The sequence below is a fragment of the Gobio gobio genome (genome assembly GCF_949357685.1).
Source record: "Gobio gobio genome assembly, chromosome: 23".
In the NCBI taxonomy this organism is placed as follows: Eukaryota; Metazoa; Chordata; class Actinopteri; order Cypriniformes; family Gobionidae; genus Gobio; species Gobio gobio.
Genome location: NC_137119.1, coordinates 18,424,531 through 18,447,928, shown reverse-complemented (window position 1 = coordinate 18,447,928; position 23,398 = coordinate 18,424,531). Strand labels below are relative to the sequence as shown.

The 23,398-nt window shown below is 36.4% G+C and overlaps 1 protein-coding gene across 4 annotated transcripts in view; it reads right to left on the bottom strand.

Moving 5' to 3' along the window:
• The window catches only part of fam49bb (family with sequence similarity 49 member Bb), a 155,704-nt gene that overhangs the window by 3,181 nt on the left and 129,125 nt on the right, over window positions 1-23,398 (bottom strand). For 3 of the 4 annotated variants that reach the window (XM_079806185.1, XM_079806184.1, XM_079806186.1), the window contains 9 exons: window positions 19,896-19,978; window positions 17,382-17,503; window positions 16,598-16,703; window positions 7,916-8,055; window positions 3,449-3,526; window positions 1,501-1,617; window positions 1,328-1,407; window positions 1,062-1,188; window positions 870-940 (listed from right to left, as the gene is read on the bottom strand). In XM_079806185.1, coding sequence (XP_079662311.1) covers window positions 870-940; window positions 1,062-1,188; window positions 1,328-1,407; window positions 1,501-1,617; window positions 3,449-3,526; window positions 7,916-8,055; window positions 16,598-16,703; window positions 17,382-17,503; window positions 19,896-19,968 — 914 coding nt within the window. In that variant the 5' untranslated portion in view covers window positions 19,969-19,978. Of the gene's footprint in view, window positions 1-869; window positions 941-1,061; window positions 1,189-1,327; window positions 1,408-1,500; window positions 1,618-3,448; window positions 3,527-7,915; window positions 9,192-16,597; window positions 16,704-17,381; window positions 17,504-19,895; window positions 19,979-23,398 lie in introns of all 4 variants that reach the window. The other variant, XM_079806187.1, reaches the window with a different exon arrangement.

Genomic DNA, 23,398 nt, shown 5'->3' with positions numbered 1-23,398 from the left:
GTTTAGAGAGTCAAGCTAGTCTACAGTCTAGTAAACAGCAACCTCTTCAAGTTATTCTTGAGAGACTGTGAAACACACGTTGTGCTGTGCTGACTGAAAACACACGACGAGAAACACCATGAGACAGGAGAGACTCTCGGACATTGCAGTTAGCTACTGAGTATTGAACAAGCCATTCATGTGGATTTGGATAAAACAGTTAATCGCGTTGATGTCGTGCCTGTGGATGGCGTTTACCCCTTCACAGTGGAGTAGGGACACAAGGCATGTTCAATTATTAAGATTAGGCTACTTTTATTATTACATTAATATTACAATTCATTTGGCCCGCAATATTTCACAGCTCATCAACGCATAACCGACGCGCTGCGAGGATATAAAGATTAGTTAGACTAGCTTACTCCTCATTTCAAAAACAACTTGTTTAACATGAAATACTTCTTGATTCACGAAAAAAAAAAAAGTCTTTATTACCAGTTGCTTGCAAAATGACGGACAAACAATGATTCACATTTTGAGCGTGTCATTTCCCGTGATTACAAAAATTATTATTAAATTAATAAATAAATTCTTTAAAAATCAGAAAATGTGATTTTCTGGATTTTTTTTTCTCATTCTGATTCTGTCTCTCATAGTTGTAGTGTACATGATGAAAATTACAGGCCTCTCTCGTCTTTTTAAGTGGGAGAACTTGCACAATTGGTGGCTGACTAAATACTTTATTGCCCCACTGTATATATATAAAATATATATATAAAATGCTAAATACATTTTAATTGCTTGTTATTAACAGGAGTGATATAGTGAGATTAGCGAGATTTTAGTGAGATTTTACAAAAGCCACTGAATGGTGGCTTGTTGAACAGTACCTGAGAGCATTTAGAAGACCTTCCACACTGTTTGGTGGCTGATCTCTGAGCACTTTAATGCAGCCTTTCATCTGTTTGGGGAAATAAAAGCAGCCATGGTTAGAATGGCACAGTAATGACAGCACTGAACCTCATGAGTCATGATGAGTCAGTGCTAGTGCCTAGAGGGAGGAAAAAACAGTTTTCACTCACATCTATTTTGGAGGACTTTGCGAATGCACCGACGGGATGCACGTAGTCGTAAAGGATGATGACCCCCACCATGACACGCAGACAGAAGGAAACGGTTTCATCACTGCTGAAGCGGCTGCGATACTCTCTGAATCCAAACAAAACCAGAGAATACGATTTTTTTTATTTTATATTTACCTCCCAATTTCTAGTGGATTCTACATGGGTTTTCAATTCACTGCAAAAGTTATGGTGTCATCAGACAAATGAGAAAATGGCAGACTTACGGGGTTTCCAACATAACTTTGCACACGCTCGCCATGGTGCTCAATACATCTGTGGTGTTTTCAATGGGCAAGTTTTTATTCTGTTGGGCAAAGGCAAAGAATTAAGTTATTCTTTAAAAGTTATTTTTTTTATGTAAATGTCCCTGAGAACTGATTTAAAAAAAATGTGTTACCTCAGATACAAATTTTGTTGTGCCATCACTTAATGTCTTCAGCATGGGCGTGGCATCAGCATAAAAAAGAGATATCCGATTGGCCAGCTCATTATTCACTTCATTTTCTCCCTCTGCCTACACAGACAGTCACCAAAAATGTTAAAGCAAAAAGTAACACTAATTTTCTTTTAAAAAGAACAGGTACAGAACAAAGATTTTTCTTTCTGACCAGTTTCTCAGAAATTGTTACAGTCAATGCTTCAAGAAAACGATTAATAGTAGACAATAAAGGGAACAATGTGAAGACAGATATAGGCATCGAGAGGCTTTTTTCTCCTGTGCCCCAATTTTTCAGGTGAAAAAATGTGTCAAAAATGCTAATACATTATTAACGTACTGCATATTAAACCCTTTTGCTAAAAGGGAGAGAGAGTGTATATTAGCCAAAATTTTCCAAGTTCGCAAAGCTGGCATTATAACAATGGAGTATCCTACAATACTGCAAGTCATTTTGGTTAATGGGATAGATGGGAGAAACATTGAATTGGGAGAAAGGTGGGAAAGGTGAAGACATCCCTAGATATAAAAAGGAAAATTAAGCTTAAGTTTTTCCTCCAAATATGTGATGAATAATTAAAAAGCCAAGGTCACACTAGACTTTGAAAATGTGAAATTTCTTTGGACACTGCAACAATCGTGATATGACGTCACACTTTTTTTTTATAAACATGAATTCAACATATAACAAATAGTAATATTACAATTAAAAAAAATGTACAATCTACTCGACTTAACAGCAAAAATATTGTTCTTTTATTTCAGCCAAGAGGTCACGCTGTGACATATCAATCTTCTACTGGTCACATGATGTGAATTCGCAGCTTAGAGTTCACTAAGCTTGAACTTTGGAACGCAGCAAAATGCAAAACTTTACGCACATGCTTGCGTTTCTGGTTTGTCGCATTCGTATGTGTTTGAATGGAAGTCAATGGAACGAAAAGTGCAGTTAAATCGCCCCTTAAATCTACTGATTTAGAGGTTATTATAAAACGCATTTTAAACAAGCAAAACTATCCGTTTCAAAATCAGGACAGACAGACAACTATTTTTAGAAAGAAAGCTATTATAAGAAAGCAGTTTAATCTTACAGTAAACTGCATTCACCTGCACATTCTGGTGTGTCAAATCTAAAAATATGTTCATATATTAGTAATAGTCTAAACTGGGGCTAGTGGCAGATGTGGAGAGGGGTATCCAGAGTAATTTATTTAACTCTTACAGTAGGTAGGGCCCTCGGGAACCATGGTAAGGCTACTGAATTCAGTCTGGGAGAATATGAGGGGAAAACAGCGTAATTTCACTAAACAAGGTATGCAGACTGCATGGTGTCCCCCAGGGCTATGTATGCGGCCTGTTCTCAGATCAGATATTTAGTCCTAGGAGGGCAGGACGTCTCTGGGGAGACAGGCACAAAAGCTGACCACAGATCAGGTGCCACACTATATTGGTGCACCTCAATGCACTTCAGTGAGCATCTCAGAACTCACTCACTCTCCCAGTGGGAGACCATTTTCTGTTTGGGTCCTCAACAGTCCCCTGAGGGCTGGTATGTGCAAGTGGCTTGAGTATTTGTTTGAAAAAGAAAAAGGAAGTGTGTTAGTTATGTGGAAGGGGTTAAGATAAAATCGAGAGCTGTCAGTTCAAAAGGTACACTTTTCATTTAAAAGTAAAATATATATAAATGGCTCTGGAAAAAATTAAGAGACCACTTAACATTGAGAAATCAATGTTAAGTGGTCTCTTAATTTTTTTCAGAGCTGTATATATAAGTGTGGATAAAAGAGGTTAAGTGAGGACAGAAATGTAGCACACAGAAAGATAAATAGAAAGAGAGAAAGAGGGAAGAGGATGAGAGAAAAGACTACAAGAAAGAGAGGTGATAGTTTCAATTCTTGAGTAAACTCACAGGAACGTTATTGATCCTCATGCGACTGAGGGTCCTCCTGTAATAACTGAAGTCATTCTGAATAGCAGGATTTGTCATCTGAAAAAGAATTTACACCAAACATCTTAAATTAGTTTGATACGTTTATTCAGCAAGCATGGATTAAATTTATCAAAATTATAGAAATCTTTTGTAACATTACCATTTAAAATAAATGCTTATCTTTTGAATTTCTACTCAAAGAATCTTGAAAAAACAAAAAACACCATTTCCACAAAAATTTTAAGCAGCCCAACGGTTTTCGACAATGATAATAATACAAAAATATATATTAATTGTGCACCAAATCGGCATATTAGAATGATTTCTGGGGGATTGTATGACACTGAAAACTGGATTAATGCAAACAAATAGCTAATAATACTAATAATGCGAAAATTCAGCTTTACCATCAAAGGAATACATTTAATTTAATAAAATATATTTTAAATCGTAATCATATTTCACAATATTATTATTGTTACTGTATTTCTGATAAGATACCTTTTTTTCAAAAACAAACAAAAAAAATTCTTACTGACACCAAACAATAGTCCATATTTTACATTTTCTGAAGAAAATGTGCATGGCGATTTTAGAGCGAATCTCGTGATTCTCTTTCATGATCCTAGCTTGTTGTGGGTTGTTGACAGGACATTGCTACATGGTTGCTAAAATGTTCAGATCGGTTTTTAGTAGTGCTGGGCAATCGATTAATCACAATCGCATTAATCTCATCCAAAATAAAAGTTTGTGTTTACATAATATATATGTGTTTGTGTACTGTGTATAATTATTATGTATATATAAATACACACACACACACACACACACACACACACACACACACACACACACACACGCATGAATATATTTAAGAAAAATATGTAATATTTATATATAAAATATTTATATATAAGATAAAATATATAAATATATATAGAGCATATACATGCAATTATTTCTTAAATATATACATGAAGGAGTGTGTTTATTTATATATATAAATAATTATACACAGTACACACACATATTATGTAAACAAACTTTTATTTTGGAATGCGATCAATCATGATTAATCGATTGCCCAGCACTAGTTTTTAGCTGTATAGTTGCTAGGGCATTGCTAGGTTTCAACAGGTTACTTACCAGCCACCACCAAGTCTCTTTTTTGTGTCTCTAAATGTGGTCTATGGGATTATTTTATCCGTTTTTTGTTTTTTTTTGTCTGCCCGGTGGAAATGTCTAAACCCTTTAGTAAGTAATAGCTCATCTCTCAGAGTTACACAACAAAGTTTAATACTCAAAGTTGTGGGTTTATAAACGACCCATAATTCTAAGTACAATAGTAACGATGCTTGCCTTAACAAGAACCATTCATAAAAATAAATTGTCTATGTAATGGTGCTTCAAAGGGACGAAAATCTACAAGCAATTGCTGGTGTGACATGACTGAGGTAGACAAATGCAGTCTAGTAGCCTAGAAGGAAAAGAACACTTACGGGATTAGCTAAAGCTTTACTTAAATGACTACCAGTTCCTTTAGGTAATCAGAGCAATCTTTATCTGTCAGGAGCTAGACAGTGTCTGGGACCCATGCATCCCCAATTGAAGCATTGTTTAAACCTGAAGAGTACCGCAGTAGATTTGCAGCTTGTGACAGATGGATAAATATGCTTTAATGAAGAGTCATGTTCAATTTAGGGTTGGGTGACAAATTTGTGACAAAGGAGGGGGGTGATCATCAAGACGACAGCGGAGATGGGTTAGAAGACAAAGGTCAGGGTGAAAAACGAGCAGAGGTCACCTATAATTATCCCAAATGTCCAGTGAATTTGGACAGAGATTATGATTAATAACCCTCTAAAGCCTGGCATACAGTATAAAATAATAGTCAGAAAAATCTAATTATTTGAAAAAGAAGTTAATTGAACCTTTAGACAAAAAAAAAAGTTTGTGTATGTTTTTTTGTTGAGCATCATATTTGATACATCAGGCTTTTATGGCTCATACAGTATGATATAGGAGAATATGAAACTCACACCTCAATTTTATTCCCAAACCGAGCAAAAATGTGAAATTTTGTGCAGTTGCTGATATTTATATGGTCAAGAAGATAAAATTCTGATGATTTGTAATATATAAATAAATATAATCTTTATAACAGACTACTTGCGTGAAATGCATATAAATATGAGTTGTCACTCTTTAATTCCCAATAATAAGTCTTATTAAGATTATATTTAAATGCTTAGCTTAAGCAAAGATCTGAAGTTTTTATTGTGAGGGCAAAACATACAATGCAATGCATTACAATGATAATTGAGAGATCTGAAAGTCTGATGTATCATATTCGATACAATTTTTTTTTTTAAATTTAAAGGATGTGTGGATAAGCAAGTAGACCTAAGTTGCTTCAGTCCAGTAAGTGTTCATCTTGAAATATTGATAAAAATACCACAGCAAAAAGACACAATGTACACTTGTTGACTTGCTACTTGTATAAACTATCAATCTATCAACTATCAAGAATGTAGCAGATTGTGTACAACAGGTTTTCCAGCAAAGTTTAATTACAAAGATAATTCTCTTATAAAATTAAAACAATTTTCTCAATTGACATCCTTGTCCAAAAAAAATGCAGTGCTGGTATTCAGTCTATTTACTGCCAGACCAGACAGCCTTTCCTAATGCACTACGGCATTGGCGGGCTGAAGTAGGTCACTGCGCCAAGCTGAGAGGAGGGCATGGTTGGATGGAGGTTGGCATGCCACCTTACACCCCCTACCTTCTCGCATTTAGCAACCCCATCTGGGGGGACTTTAATTGGGACATCCCAGCTCTGTGCCGCAGGGCGTCGTGAATGTGAAGGGTGTATGTGAATGTTTGCATTATAAAGAACAAGAAAGGCGCTAGTGTTGGTTCTGAGACAAATAAGAAAACGGCTAGACGAATCATTATTTGATTTTTTTGGACACATAACCCGGGACAAATTAGGTGGTTTACTGTTCAGTCATTTAGGGTTGTGTGATTGTCTAAGGTTCTGACATGGTCAGAGAAGTAAAAAAGCAGAGCTCAGTGAGATGTCTTTTTGACATAAACACTTTTAACTGTCCGTTCTGCATTATTAATTTGGTGTAAAATAAACAGCAGGTGTTTAAGCAGAGGATAAGAGAATGGAGCAGAGCCATAGCTCAAAAGCTATTTTTCCTATGATCTTAAATGTCGAGAAAGGATTGGCAAGCACCAGGGGCAGCAAAAAAAGACTGGTGCACTTGGAAAGTAATTATTTTCACATTAGCTGGTTTCTAAATCACAATTAGCATGTCATTAGTGAGAAGAGAAAGCTTGTTAAGGCATAACATCCTGGTCAGTCTCATCTATCGCATGGTAGTGTGTAAGCAGGCTGCATGTTAAAATTCTGCTGACTTATATGATGAGCTCATATTTTAACCATGCATTTAATTTGACTAGAAAACATTAAACTAATGAATAATTTCTACTCATTGACATCCAAATGGGTGAATCACATTAAAACAGGTTTAGGTCACATTTAACTGAAAAAAAGAAAGAAAAAAAAACATATAAAAATCTAAAGGAAATCTATTTTACATAAAGAACTGAAGCATGTTTTCAGGTCCATTTAGAATTTTTTCATATTGAAACAATATATTTCATATTATTCATGACAATTAGGGATATTTTCCCTAAATACAGATTACTGTACCGAATGTACAGCCGAATGTTTTCATTTTTTTAAGCTTTATTTTTTTTTTCATAATTCTTATTATTCTTAGTAGCGATTCTCATTAGGTTCTCATTACTTTTTTACTGTCACTGTAATATTTTTTTGTTCTTATTTCTTATTATATGACTCAAACATGTTCTCAACAGGGTTTTTGAGACCCAACTGATTTTTGACCTGTATTGCATCAGCTGTCTAGTATTAGTGCATATTCAATGATTTTTTTTGTGATTATTTTTTTTATTGCAGAATTGAACGTATCATAACTTGTGAGAAACCACTTAACTATATACAAAACCAGGGTTTGCGCAAGTAATAAAAAGGGCTAGCACCAGCACAGATTCAGGATTCCAATAAGATATTATATGGGAGAGTTTCCCAATAAATTCTGCCCATACATTAAGTGTTTTTGGTTTGGCTTTAATAATTCTTGCTGTTGTGCATTCTGACAGTGCAATATTTTTGAGCTCTATAAGCCACATTTTGACTGCTTGAAATGTAGGTTCATGTCAAATTTTGATAATCTTTTTGGCCGCTGTTAGAACAGTGCACATTGAATGTTGAATAAACATTTAAATTAACAAGAACTTCAAATGAAAATTTATTCAATGGCTGATTCAGTGAAAACAAACATGATTAACTTGTCAAACAAAAAAATGTCATTAAGTAAACTAAGGCATATTTATTGGAGGTATGGTCCTCACCTTGAGCTCATCAAAGCGCAGTGTGAAGTGTAGGATCTCAGCGAACTGTTTGGCGAGGGCCTGCTCTCTCTCCAGATGCTGTGTGGGGTCATCGTATGTCTCACTAGTGAGTGCTCTCAACAGACTGTGCAGTGCTGCTTCTGTAGTGTCACACAGGGGTAAGATTCATTAGATTCATTTGAGGAGCTTAATGATTTAATAAATTATTTATAAACAAATGGTTTAAAATATACACAAATTATTGTGTTAAATATAAATTCCGGTAAGTAAATAGAACCCCTTAAAGGATGGCTGTTTATGATTGGCAAACAATCTGACTCATACTGAAATCTGAACAATATACTAATATATTTCGGTTTTAAAACAAAATTTTGTATAAAACCACCCCTGAATAAAATAAATATGGCTGTATGTCAGATTCTATACAATATTCAGGTTTACTAAATTGTAAAACTGATACAAAACACATGCTAAGAATGTATGTGATATGCAGCCATATTGATTTATTCTGCCTGCAGACCTCAGGGTTCCCACTCTTTTTCAGCAACCATTTTCCAGTACTTTTCCAGGACATTTTCAATTTTACTACGGCGGGAATAAAAGACAAGGATCACGCCAAATATTGCTTTCTAAGTCTTTAAAAGCCGTACAGTTTATTGCCATTACTAAACAATCCAGCATTTTTCAATATGAGCTCTTAATCAAACATTATGACTATGGAAGCTTGTTTACACCACAGAATAGAAAGAAAAGGTAATTGTGACTTTTTATCTCGCTATTCTGACTTTCTCGCAATTGCGAGTTTACATATTTGTGATATAAACGCAAAAATTGTCGTAATTCTTTTTTCCTCAGAATTGGACTTTATAACTTGCAATTGCAGTTTAGATCTCACAATTCTGAGAAAAGAAGTCACAATTGCAAGATATAAACTTGCAACTGCGCAAAAAAGTCAATTGTGAAGAAAAGGTCAGAATTGCGAGTTTATATCACGCAATTCTGACTATATCTTGCAATTCTGACTTTTTATCTCGCTATTCTGACTTTCTCGCAATTGCGAGTTTACATATTTGTGATATAAACGCGAAAATTGTCGCAATTCTTTTTTCCTCAGAATTGGACTTTATAACTTGCAATTGCAGTTTAGATCTCACAATTCTGAGAAAAGAAGTCAGAAGTGCAAGATATAAACTCGCAACTGCGCAAAAAAGTCAATTGTGAAGAAAAGACTTGCGAGTTTATATCACGCAATTCTGACTATATCTTGCAATTCTGACTTTAAACACACAAATGTGACTTTGTATCAAAATTATGTGATCAGGTAGCAGCTTACGAGTTAACATTCACTGCATACATTTGAGCAGTTATAGCATTAGCATTAGCTAATGGCTGCAAGTGGCAACACAAGACTAAACATCATTATTCAAAAATACTACTCACACGTATCAAACTCAGCGTTCCTGAACATGTACTTTCTGCAACTAGCGCTAATTGTTTGGGCCAGCGATAAACTCTTTATACTCGGCTAAGGAAATAACTTTTTTTTAAAGAATTTTCCCAGACAACAACAAGATTTTCCAGGACATTTTACATGTTTTCCAGGACTTGAAAATTTGTCATCAATTTTCCAGGTTTTCCAGGACGAGTGGGAACCCTGAGACCTGCAACAAGAATAAACTTTGGCAACAAACAACATAAAACATCTGGTATCACACACAATTGTGCCAAAAGTATTGGGACACCCCTCCAACTCATTGAATTCAGGTGTTCCAATCACTTCCATGGCCAAAGGTGTGTTCAGTAAGTCCATTTGTGAAATTTCCTCACTACTAAATATTCCACGGTCAACTGTTAATGGTATTATAACAAAGTGGAAGCAATTGGGAACAACAGCAACATAAAATCACAGAGCGGGGTCGGCGCATGCTGAGGCACACAGTGCACTGAAGTCGCCAACTTTCTGCAGAGTCAATAGCTACAGACCTCCAAACTTCGTGTGACCTTCAGATTAGCTAAAGAAACAGTGCGTAGAGAGCTTCATGGAATGGGTTTCCTGACCTCAAGCCAATAGAACACCTTTAGGATGAATTAGAGCAGAGACTGCGAGCCAGGCCTTCTCGTCCAACATCAGTGCCTGACCTCACAAATGCACTTCTAAAAGAATGGCCAAAAATCCCCATAAACACCTAAACCTTGTGAAGAGTTGAAGCTGTTGTAACTGCAAAGGGTGGGCCAACTCCATATTAAACCCTACGGATTAAGAATGGGATGTCATTAAAGTTCATGTGCATGTAAAGGCAGGCTTCCCAAATCTTTTGGCTATATAATGTGCATAACCTAATAAACCAATAAAGGTTCTTTAATGCTAACTATTTTCTCAGATGTACACAAAAGGCATCCTTTCCATAATGGCTTAATCTGAAGTTTCTAGATGTTCTCCACTAATACAAGGTGATGTTCTGATCATCTCAATGACTTAAGAGGCTGTTCTTAACCCACAATTCCCATTCTCATTCTCTCCATTACTTTATTGAGGCAATACAGTACACAGCAGCATGTTAGAGCAATTACTTTACATAAGAGTCAGTCCAGCAGCCATAAACAAGTTTATGGTTGAGGTACGGTATGATCTCAGTCTGGCCACATCGACCAAGGTCCAACTACTTTTTAATCCTGATCTCAATTACATGTCTTAAAATATACATATAAACAAAACCAAACAGAGGTGCCTTTGGGATGATTCATGTTTTTCTGTTGCGAGTATTAAGAAATTGCTCAAGTAAGTCATACTGCATCTGAAAAGAAAGCAATGGAAGGAAAAAAGCAATGGTTGGGTGATGAGGCTTTAAATCCATGCATCAACAACAGCTGATGAACAAGTGAGCATTCAGGTTAAGTCTGCTCTAGAAGTTCAAACAATATTGGGTTTTTTCAGCTTTATTTTTATTGGCTCATTTAGAAATTGCAGCAATCATTCCTGTCTGAAATTAGACAGAGGGTAGCTTTGTCAATAAACATATTTTTTTTTCTCATATGGCCTTGAGAAACCAAGAGATTTCCTGATTTAAAGTTTTACATAGTCAAGCCTGTACAGTCATACAGGCTCCTCTCCAAAGTGGTGCAAGAGAGAGAGAGAGAGAGAGAGAGAGAGAGAGAGAGAGAGAGAGAGAGAGAGAGAGGGAGGGAGAGAGAGAGGGAGGGAGGGAGGGAGGGAGGGAGGGAGGGAGGGAGGGAGGGAGGGAGGGAGGGAGGGAATTTTCAGGCTGGTGACTCAAGCGGCAGCAGTGTGTAGAGTAAATTGAGCAGATTTGCCGTACGGTAATGACCTCCATCTGCTTTAGTCAGCTTGGCAGGGCTGATTAAAAATGGCCATGGAAGCACACTATTCTCCTCCCAGTCAAAACAGAGCTAGACACGAGCGGCTTTTAAGAGCGCATGCTGAGAATAGAGTGTGTGGACGAGGATGGCAGATGAGAGGAATGGAAGGGTGGGGCAAGGGAATACACGTCACATCTCATCACATCACGGGAAAGCGAAAGAGAAGAAGTGAGATACGTGGGCAATGTTAAAATTATAGATATACACTGAGGAATGGAGTAGTTTGAGATTAACCAGTTTACTTTAAACCAAATAAATAAATAAAAATAAAATAAAGAGTTAAAACAGAAAAAAAAATGGCAATAATCTTCATGAACTAAATAAAGCATTAAATAAATAAATAAAATGATTAATTCTTTAATACAGACAGGTTTATCGTCATATGAGAAAACTATATGCCAAGTGATCAGTGTAGTTTAGCGAAGCATGTCAGGCATGAGAGTTTGATCCAAAACTAATGTTTAGTGTTCTGGAGCGGAAAGCGCGGGAAAGCAAGATGACCCAGTTCGGCAAGTTATGTAACGTATGGCAGACGCTTGGCGAGGGGTTGCACTCATTGACTACTGGTTCAAAAGCCATTACATGGATTTAAAGAGCAAGGCTTGAAGGGCTTCAGGGCAAGACCACCAACCCACATGATCTTATTAAGTTGGTAACATTCCCGTGTTTTGATGGGCAAAAATAGCTAATGCTAAGGAACCCATGTGATCTGAAGTATTAGAAATCATGATTATTTTTGTCTATGCATATCAGTGAGAGGTTTGTAACGTTTATGGCGTTTAAGCCCATCCGTCAGCTGGAGTTTTACCCCAACCATTGTTACCCAGTGTTTTGTGCACGATTATGAAAAGACCAGCTGTTGTACTTCCCAGGGGCAGCTCAGGTGTTAATGTGTTTGTGTTAGTGTGCATTTAATTTGTAAGATGTTTACAGCTCTGAAAACTTGCTGAAACAGAAAGTGCCAATGGCTCTTAAGCACATTGAAAGAGACAGTTCACTTACAAATGACAAAACTGTATGTAGGGCTGTATAATTAATCAAAAAACAAAAATCACAACATGACGTAGTGCAATTATCAAATCGCAAAGACTGATTATTAGGGCCCGAGCACCGATGGGGTGAGGACCCTATTGTATTTGCTCAGCCTATTATTATTCTTCTCCCAAATGAATTGCATTTTTGAGGGCCTAAACACGCTCGAAAACTCATGAAACTTTGCACACGCGTCAGAAGTGGTGAAAATATACGTCTGATATGGGTTTCAGAATTAGGCGTGGCAAAATGGCTTGATAGCGCCACCTACAAAATGTCAATTAAAATCCGTTCAAGCTATGTTTCACGTACGAGTATGAAATTCGGTAGACACATGTAACAGCCAAATACCTACAAAAAAAGACCCAACAGGAAGTGAAATATTTTGAATTTTCTCTGCAAAATGTTTGCAGTTTTTTCCACTTCCAGACGTTGTACTTTAACGAACTCCTCCTAGAGATTTAATCAGATCAACATCATATTTGCACAGTCTAATCTAAAGGCCTTAGCATTGTTAAAATTGCGAAGATCTTGAGTTTTCGCTGAAGGGCATGTCCGTGGTGGCCTCACAAAGTTCGATGTTTTGCCATAAAACAGGAAGTTGTTGTAAATCGGGCATACAATGTCCGATCTGCCCCAAACTTCACGTTTTATTAGAGTCCTGGCCTGAAGACATCTACATGCCAATATTCAGTTACAGTCATAGCGCCACCTCTGGGCAACAGAAAATGACAAGTTTTACACTGTGGCTGTAACGATTTGACCAAAAATAAAAACCTCGATTAATTGAACATTTTACCTCGATTACGATTCATGAACGATTATTTTGCTTTTTTTTTTTTTTTGCTTTACATTTTTTGCCTTCATAAGGTTTTGAGTAAGTTCCTGATATGGTTTTTACTGTAAATATTTTCTACTATTAAAAGGTGGAATTTTTTTTTCTAATAAAAAAGTGCATTTCTTTGTGATTTTAAAATACTTGAAGGAAACGGTTCACTTTCAGCAGTTATTGTCTATGGGGCAGATTTCTGCTTGTTGTACATCAGATACAGATAAATTAACACAGTAGGCCTACATTACATTTATTTGAATGCATTAATGAGAGAGTGATTGTGTGTGTGAATTACTCATACCATCTCTATTCATCATAATGCTGTGGTTTGTACTTTACTTCAAAGGTATTAAAATATATGCCTATGGTTGAGTTTCTAAGCTACTTTAGTGACTACTTTCGTCACAGGACAGCTTTGACGCTGACTTTCTGCGCTGCTCTCTGCGCGCGATCTTCACGTGATGTGCGAGCTTCTGTCTGAGTGTTCGTTTGTCACAATATATCGGGCATTAGTTCAACATAATACACATCTGATGGTCTAAAATCGCTTTAATGTTCAAACTGGCAGGCCTTAAAACATACAAATGACAAAGCTTTGTGAGGACGCAGGTGAAAGAGGTCTGCCTTCAGGACGCGCACGCGTTGTCAGAGACGCAACACGGCTCGGCTCTCTGGGTCACAGAAAAAAGCTGCGCACTGAACGGAGAAGTTGTTTGTATTGTTGTTTTTGAATAGTGCACAATCGCTTTAAATGTTCAAGCCTTTAAACGCATTTACTTGACAAACTTTATGAGGACGAAAGTGAAAGCGATCTGGGTTCGGGGCTTGCGCGCGCCGTCTGTGTGTGTGTGTGTTCTTATTGCCTGTAAGAACGGCAATTAACTTACCTGTATAAACTGTGTAAAACATGCAGTTACTACAGTTATTCTGGGCATCTATAAACAAAGATAACTGCTCCTGCATCTCTCTGTGTGCCTGCAAACTGCACTTGATGTGACTGACGGGGCGGAGTCACGTGACTAAAACCGAAATAACCGACATGGGAAAAATACATTGGTTAGAGGTTCTGAATGTCGGTTTTGATTATTTTTCGATTAATCGTACAGCCCTATTAACTCCTCATTGAGATTTAATCAGATCAACATCATGTTTGGTCAGTCTAATCTTAAGGCCTTAGTGATGAACACATCTACATGCCAATTTTCAGTTATAGTCAAAGCGCCACCTGCTGGCAGCAGGAAGTGTAGCGCATTGAAGTGACTTTGCCATATTTCTCCTATATTTACCCACTTAAATGCATGTCGCCCACTATTCGCTGTTTTGCTGAGGGGTGGCGGTGCATGTGCGAGGGCCCTTTCATCGCTGCTAGCAGCTTTAATTATTATTGTTATTATTATTACTACTTTATAGTCATATTAATATAAAAGCACAAATGTTTTGGTCTCAATGTGTAGCCCTACAAACAAGGACATCAAACTTGTTTTTTTTTTAATTCGCTATTGAAATAGCAATCTATCATTTTTCAATTAGAAAAATCATGTAAGGCCATTTTCCCCAAAAATCATGCCATCTGTATAAGTAGCTTTTTTCTACAAAACACAAAAAAGATGCTAAATGTTTATGCTGCTTTTTTGTAGGCGGGCAAACAAAGAATATTTCATCAGTACTTATGGTGCTTTCTTGACATTTTTGCGACCCCATTTACTTTCATTATATGAAAAAGAGCAGCCTGGACATTCTGTTAAAATCTCCTTTTGGGTTAAAGAATTAGTTCACTTTAAAATTAAAATGACCCCATGATTTACTCACCCTCATGACATCCTAGGTATATATGACTTTCTTCTTTTTGATTAACACAATCAGAGTTATATTAATAAATATCCTGATGTTTCCAAGCTTTATAATGGCAGTGATTGGGGCTCATGAGTATGAAGCTCAAAAAAGTGCATCCATCCCTCATTAACGTCCTCAACGCGGCTCCGGGGGTTAATAAAGGCCTTCTGAAGCGAATCGATGGGATTTTGTTAGAAAAATATAAATATTTAAAACTTTATAAAGTAATACATCTAGCTTCCGCCAGACTGCCTTCAACTTACGAAGAAAGTGTAACATCTCTAGCAGTTCAAAACGCTTACGCTACATCCTACATCGTTTATGAAGGATGGATGTACTTTTTTTGAGCTTCAAACTCATGGCCCTGTTCACTGCCATTATAAAGATTGGAAACATCAGGATATGTATTAATATACTGTAACTCTGATTGTGTTCATCAGAAAGAAGAAAGTCATACACCTAGGATGGTGGGGTAATATTTATTTTAAAGTGAACTAATCCTTTAAGTTGACAAACATTCAGATTTGGAATGACATGAGGTAAAATAAATGATGGCAGAATGTTCACTTAAAATGTTTCTACTAGGATGCGTAACTACTAGGGGTGTAAAGATACATTGTTAAAATGAGATCTAAATGAGACGATATATATATCATTCATATAAACGATATGATTTGGGATATAGTTAGATTTATCCAAGAATCAGCTTACTGTATTTATAAGGTATAGGCGAATTCCCCCATAAATGTAAATTCTGTCATCATGTCCTTACCCTCATGTAATTTCAAAACTATCAACTTTTCAACTTCCAAACACAAATTAAGTTATTTTCTATGAAACCTTTTTTGGTCACTTCATTTAAAGTCCGTTCCTCTAATCTTAAAAGAGACAAAAAAAATCCTAAAAGCATAATAAAATGAATCAGTCGAGTGGTCTAATCCAAATCCAAGTCTTCTGAAGAGACAAGATGGCTTTATATGATGAACAGATTTAAAACTTATGGAATACTGTAGTAAATGCAGATGTTCAAATGCTTGTGTGACATGTGAAAACAGTCAATGCAAAATTTAAATTTTTGGACGAACTAACCAGCTTGGGAATAGTCCTTTTGAGACTCGATTAGAACTATGATTGATTGCATTGATCATCTGAACAGCACTCCTTAAAGTGAAAGCGCAAACATTTAAAATCACAATATCACATTTAGTTTTAGCAGTATGATTGTGTTGTGTTGAGTGTTTTAGATGGTTTATTCTTATATGTATAGTGCATTAATAGCGGGAGAGGCGGGACATAGTGAGCACTGGGAGAGTCTGTGTGTGTGTGTTGCTTGGAAGTGCGAGTACTGTGTGAGGAGAAAAATGAAAGTGTATGTAGTTTCAGTGACATTACTACAATAAACTAATATACATTATGTTGAATATAATGTATAATAATGCGATGGGGGAATATGTGTGGGTCCTGATAATAATAATACTTTTTTTATTTTGGCTTAAAATATCACGATAATATTGTATCGTGAGTTCAGTATCTTGATTTGTATCGAATCGTGACAGGAGTGTATTGTTACACCCCTAATAACTACTAAGAAAAATAGGCTAATGTACCTAATCTCTGTGAAAATTCGTAGAACTTCTTTAGTTTGCCTACTAGTGGCACCACAGCAGCCCACGCCTGGTCTTGTAATGCCTCGTCATTTGGGTTCTGGATTGCCTGAAAGAAACAAAAAACATCACAATAATACAAAATCTGGTGACTTATAAATAAAGTTTCCACAAGTCTAAACAGAACATATTATTTTATGATGGTATGAGATTAGCGTAATTGGAATGAGGCTTTTAACTGATGTGCTCTTGAGGGTGGCAATTTGAGGATGTAAATGATGTCAAATCCAAATACACAAGAGGTTTGAAGTGTTTTTTTTTTTTAAATGTTTTTCCATTAAGACACTGGGCAGAACTAGTCAAGCCTTCCTCTCTCTACCTCAGTTTGCTTTTCAATTTCCAAATACATGTGGCTCATTACAGTAATTACTGAGTGTGCTGACATAAAAGGAATGCACCATGTTCTTTTGAGCAAAATTAGAAAAAAGAAATAAAAGAAAACATTCACTTTCATTCTGCAGAAGACGCAAGCCCTTGGCAACTATATCTGTATAGCAACAGTATCCGTGGCAACAAGAGTATCAATCACACTGACACTCACTCATCCCGAGGCGTGATTGAGCAGAGAATTTCAAATATTACACACACAAGATAAGATGTTTTAAAGCCACCGATATCGTTCCCTCAAATCATTTTGTGTGAATTGATTTATATAAGGAGACAATTTTGCATGAACAACTGTATGTATGTGCATACATAATATGAGTCAAACTGATCTTGCGTGTACCTCCCGTATCTCTTGGCCCGCGCCTTTATACGCCTGTAGTTCGTCAAGTATTCCCAGTGCATCCTTCAGGACCACATCCACTTCTTCCCACGTTTCCCGCTCTGCTTCTGTTGGCTGGGCATCTGGAGGCAGAGAGAGACAGAGAGAGAAAGAAAGAAGGGAATACATGAAATAGACTTTAAGGTCTTTAATCAAAAGGTATTTCAAGGTCACATTTCGTCAGTGTTTGACACATCAAGAGAGAACGTATAGACGTTCATGTTAAGAAGTACGTATGCAACTCATGAACAGGAATCAGAGCTTCATACCTTTGAGAATGAGGCAAGATTAAAATGAAGGAAAGAACAAAGAAACGGATTACTTAGTGACACTTTGTGCACTAGATTTAAACCTGTTAAGGTTGTGTGTGGGAAAATTCCACTATCACTGTGCCTTATTGATTCCGAATAGCAAGTACTCTGAGGGAAGAAGACATAGACATTGACTACCATTTAAGTCTAATGGAGACTGTAAGATTCTATTTTATTTTTTTATTTTAAAAGAAATTAATACTTTTTGTATTGAGCAAGGACTTAACTGACAATAAAATAAAATAAAAAATACATTCAGGATTCTTTGAATAGAAAGTTTAAAAAGCAGCATTTTTTATTGAAATATATATTTTTAACATTATAAATGTCTTTTTATAATGTTAAAAATATATATTTCAATAAAAAATGCTGCTTTTTAAACTTTCTATTCAAAGAATCCTGAATGTATTTTTTTTTAAAGATATTAAATTAGAAAACAGTTCTTTTAAATTTTAAAAATATTTAAAAATATTACTGTTTTTACTGTATTTTTGATCAAATAAATGCAGCCTGGGTGAGCATAAGACAAAAACATTCTTAAAAATAAAATAAATAACTCTTGCTAATGGGTTGAATAAATAGATTTATTTATAATTTATGTAGCGCAGCGATTTTCACTTAAATCATGCTAAAAAGCATTATTTTATTTCAGAGGCAGTTGACATTGAGGGAGGAATTTGCAGTTTTACTTGCAAATTACAATTCCTTTTCGTCAATAAAGTGAGACACACACACACACACGCGCGCGCGCGCACGCACGCACGCACGCACGCACGCACGCACGCACGCACACACAAACACACAAACACACACACCAAGTAGTAGCCGTTCCGTTCTCTGGTGTAGTTACACACTACATGTGTACTGCGAGTTCAACTGATCTATGCCCAAGCCCACCTCTTCACTAGTTCACTAGTTAAGTGAACTAGACTTAGGGTGTCAAACGTGCTCGAGCATGGTTCTGATTGCTTAGTGCAAGTACACCCAAAGAGACCATAAGTGATTTGCTTTCTCCCATTTGTTTGGAATGACTCAAGTAGTGTCTCCATCCTGCATAGCTCTTCAAAGTTACAAAAAACAGCATCTGAAATTTGCCCATAAGTACACTCATATAGTTTGAACTTGGAACATGAACTTTGCATATACACAGTCCAAATGTGACATCACTGTCAGCTTGTTAAAGTGTTTGTTAGGCCATGCATACTTCGTTCTGCCGAACAATTCCTGTGCTCTATTATTAAAAAAAAAACTACAGTGTTCAAATTTTGGGGTAAGTTACTCTTTTAACAGAGCCTCGCTGGGGTCTTAAAGAGTATTTAAGCCAAACCTCCACAGCTGAGCCAGTTTCATATGTTCCAGGCAAAGTGTGGAATTTTAAATGGTGGAAACTTTAGGGCCACATCTAAAGAGAAAACTCAATGAGACATTGGCAGCATTTAACTACAGCTGGCTTCGAGTGCAATTTAAGAAATTAAGGGCCACCTCCTTTCTCACCAAGCATTCAGATGCCACACATTAAAAGTGCCATGATATTTCAGATTATATGTTCTCGTCTTGATACAGTAGGTCCTGTTACAGTGCTCTGTGTATTGGAGTCTCGTTGCACTCCCATCCTCTTTATTAGTGTTACATAACCCATGCTCTTATAGGTGTCCGTCTGATGACCCATGAATGAGCCGATGATTTCGAGGTGACTCCATATCGCCCCCTGTATTTCTTCCAAGAAACAGCTACTGTGACTAAAAATGGAAACAAACACTGTAGGGTGGAAATGTTCTGTGGGCAAGGGCAATAAAAGCCAGGAAACTCTTGTTTTCCACTGTCTTCTTTTCTTTGGTTCATTCACCTTCCTTTGCTTTGAAGAGAGTTTTTGGGTTTTAACAAATGGGATGGTAGCAGATTGCGCGTGGTTCATGAACTAGTCTCCAGGGGAAAGGAGTTTCAGATAGTATCACGTCCCAAAGTGGAACTGGCATTTTGTATATGGTGACCGGGTAATGACCTACACATCTTGATGGCAAAGTTGATGACAAAGTGCCTGAACATACCAACAAGGGCATGTGAGATACTAAAGTAATGCATATTTTTAGGGAAGCTTTGAGAATGGAGGATTATTTACAGGTAATAAATTAAAGAGAGTTGATAGAAAAGGGAAAAATCTCACTTTCAAAATCAAGGAAGAAGTTGGGCTCTTGTTCAAGGTCTGTGCATGTCAAAACTTTGAGGAGGTTCCCCATGACAACGTACCTAAAGGGAAAGAGAAAGAGACAGAGTTAACTGACATATTTTGAACAGAAATCATGAATCTGGTGGTCAGATCCAGGTGGGGGCACTTAAGAGCTCTACTTTGATTCCATAAATGGAGCTTATCTCCCCTGTTATCAGTCAAGAAACCATTGCCCCTCCAACCACCAGTCGACGCTCCTTCCCCTTACCCCACAGCTTCCACTCTCCAGACGCAGTGGTTTTCCTGTGCAGGGCCTTGGGTCGACCAGATGTCACTACTGTAACCCCCCTCCTTCAGCACACACACAGAGTTACGGGAATCCCTGCACTTTGGTGGCCAGTGCCAAGTTCTGCCAACCGTGCATGTCATGCCTACTGCTCACGTTCAGTTCCCTATTGAGAGGCCCCAGGCGTTCAAATTCAAGATTTAGGAAGTAGACTAGTGTTTTTAGATGTAAAAACAGCCCTCTAAAAACCATTAATTCTCTTGGGATAACTGAGGCTACTGGGTTTACCATTTTGCTTTTGCAAAACTTAAATAACAGGAGACAGGGGTGCAGTACAGAAGCGAGGCCAAAACAATCCTTCCACACAGCAAAATCGAGGAAGGACAAGTCACATTCTCAAGATGTTCAATAAAAGAGAAGACAGGAAATTATTTACTGACTTTATGAAAAAGTACTTTCTTCAATCCCAGCTTAAAGTACAGTCACTTCACTTTATACAGGGCAGGTAGAGTATGCATTCAATGCACATGAAGTAAATTTCATCATCAGCATAATAACGGTGCAAGCCAGTGTTTGTACACAACCTCACAACACTGTTCCGGCCCGTTGTTTTACAAACAAAAAAGAAACTGAAATGTAACAACATCATCAAACTTCTGGAGATACAACAACAATAGACACCGTTTTATGTTGCTGTTCACTGTACAAATCAGTCACTCAGATTTTTTTACATTTACAGATTTTTTATAAAATAGTTCTGAGCACATTTGTTAACTAGGATAAGATGAGCTATTATTACAAACAATTTCTTTGCATTTGTTTTAAATTTATTGTCAGTACTGGGCTCGCAGTTCACATATGTTAGGTACTTTATACCGTATGACCGCGTTTGTCCGCCACCACCAAGGACCATTTTTGATCCAGGAAAAACCCTGAAATATGGAGTATATGGAGTAAATACTTTAAAAGACTATGCGTTCAGCTGTATGTATACATATTAAGTGTTTGCGTTAAAACGAACTAAAGGATACTTTGGGCTTTATGATGACAGTTTCATGAGTTGAGCGGCCCAAAACAAACTTTTCTGACTCAAAGTTTCAGGAGGAACTGTTTGGAACAATACAATATATTTGATACTTAGCTTGGTGACGCTAGTGACACTTTTAAAGTCAAAAAGTCTAGGGAAAAAAGCATGTTACTATGACTATTTTGGAAAACCTTGGCTAAAATAGAAAGTGTACTTCTAATGCTACAGATCTGTACAAAATTGCTCCAACACAGTTATAAAAGTACTACATAACAGTTAGAAAATTAAGAGTTAAAAAAAAAAAAAAACTACACAAGGAAGATTCTGAGAAATAACACAGAAGAAGAAGAAGAAAAAAAAAAAGCATCCTTCCTAGTATACACCAGTGTCCTCCAAAGCAGTCACCTGACATCAAACTAGATAAAACACTGAGAATTGTGGTGGAGGCATTTTCCCATCAGCTTACAATGATATTTCTCGGAATAAAAGTTGTTTTTAACAAGAACTCCAGTGCTAAACCAGTGGTAAACCTCTTGCTTTAAATGGCAGGAGTGTCTGCTTTGAATTCTGTAATAAAGCTGGGTATTGACACAAATTTCATGATGATTCACTTCGATTTACATTCACAAGATTTCGATAAAAATTCAATATCGATTGTTGTTGATATATATCAGATACAGTACATTTCTGAAGGAAAAAAAAAAATCTCTCAACTAATGCTGTAAACTATACATGGGTGTCAGTTGGTAATACATTACTGTAAAATTGAAGGTTTAAATGAACTGAATTAAATATAAACAAATTACACTCTTTTTTAAATAATAATAAAGTTATAATACTAACTGTACAATTGCATGATCATATTTCTCCCAAATTTGTTTTTGAAATATAAACATTTAAATGGTGGCAGTTATAAAACTACACAGATTTATTCAAACATGCATTGAAGAACATTAAAAATTATAATGAATGTGTAATGTGGTGCATCTATTTATCAAAATGCATTTTTCTAGACGTTCATTCATTTTTATTTCGCTCTGTAATTGGTATTAAAGTGGAAGTGATGATCAGTTAATTTGAGCTGTGCGCTGCCGCTTCTTTTGAACTGAGGCTACTGCGATCGGTCACACCACATTAAACAACGCCAAAACTTTATTTTTTAAAATTTCGTAATAAATTTTAATTTGAAATCTGAGACTGTTTCATATCAAAAGTAAAGCACAAAGATTATTGTGATTGTTTGGATGGGAGGGGCTCTACAAAGCTCCATTCGTTCATCAATTGAAAACAGGATGACTAATATTGGTTCATAAACATAAGAATCTATTAAAATAAAAAAATCTATATTTTTTACCCAGCCCTATCCTGTAATGTAATTATTATTATTTTTTTGGTTGATACATTTATCAAATTCACAATTCAGCTGCACATCATCTATTAAAACTACACCAAAACATTGCGTTTTTATTATGTTTAAATTATTAAGACAAAATTAGAATTTTAATATCAGTCATAAGTAAGGAATAATTGATGACAGGCCATTGAATTATTAGAAAAATAATGCACACACGAGGAGGTAATGTGGCCACGATGCGAAGCGAACAAATTTTTTTGTAGGACTGATTTCTTACGCTTCTCGTCCCAAGGCTCTGTTACTAATTCTAAAACGTCATTTTAGAGCTAGTAACGCAGGCTTGAGCCATTGATATGCAGACCAATGACACAACTTTCTGGGCGTGTGCTTCGGAAGCATGCACAAAGAAAACGCCTCACACAGCAAGAGAGTAACAAACTGAATTCTCCTTTGCGTCTTCTTGTGCTTGAATGTTTAAATTGGCAAAGCTTAAAAACACGTACATATGATAAACTTTTGTGACCATGCAGCACTGCCCCAATTGGGACAGTGATAGTTCCGTCTAGTGATGCACTGAAATGAAAATTCTGGGCCGAAACAGAACATTTAGGATGCACTTGGCCGAAAACCGAAACCCGAAAATGGCTTCTTTTAAAAACGTATACTAATATATATATATATATATATATATATATATATATATGTAAATATAAATTTAAGTTGCTTGAATTTAATGGATCTGAAATGAAAAAAAATCAGGAACCAATAGAATAATCAAACTTTTATTAAGTTACATAACAAAACCTAAAATATTTTTAACAATAAATATAAAT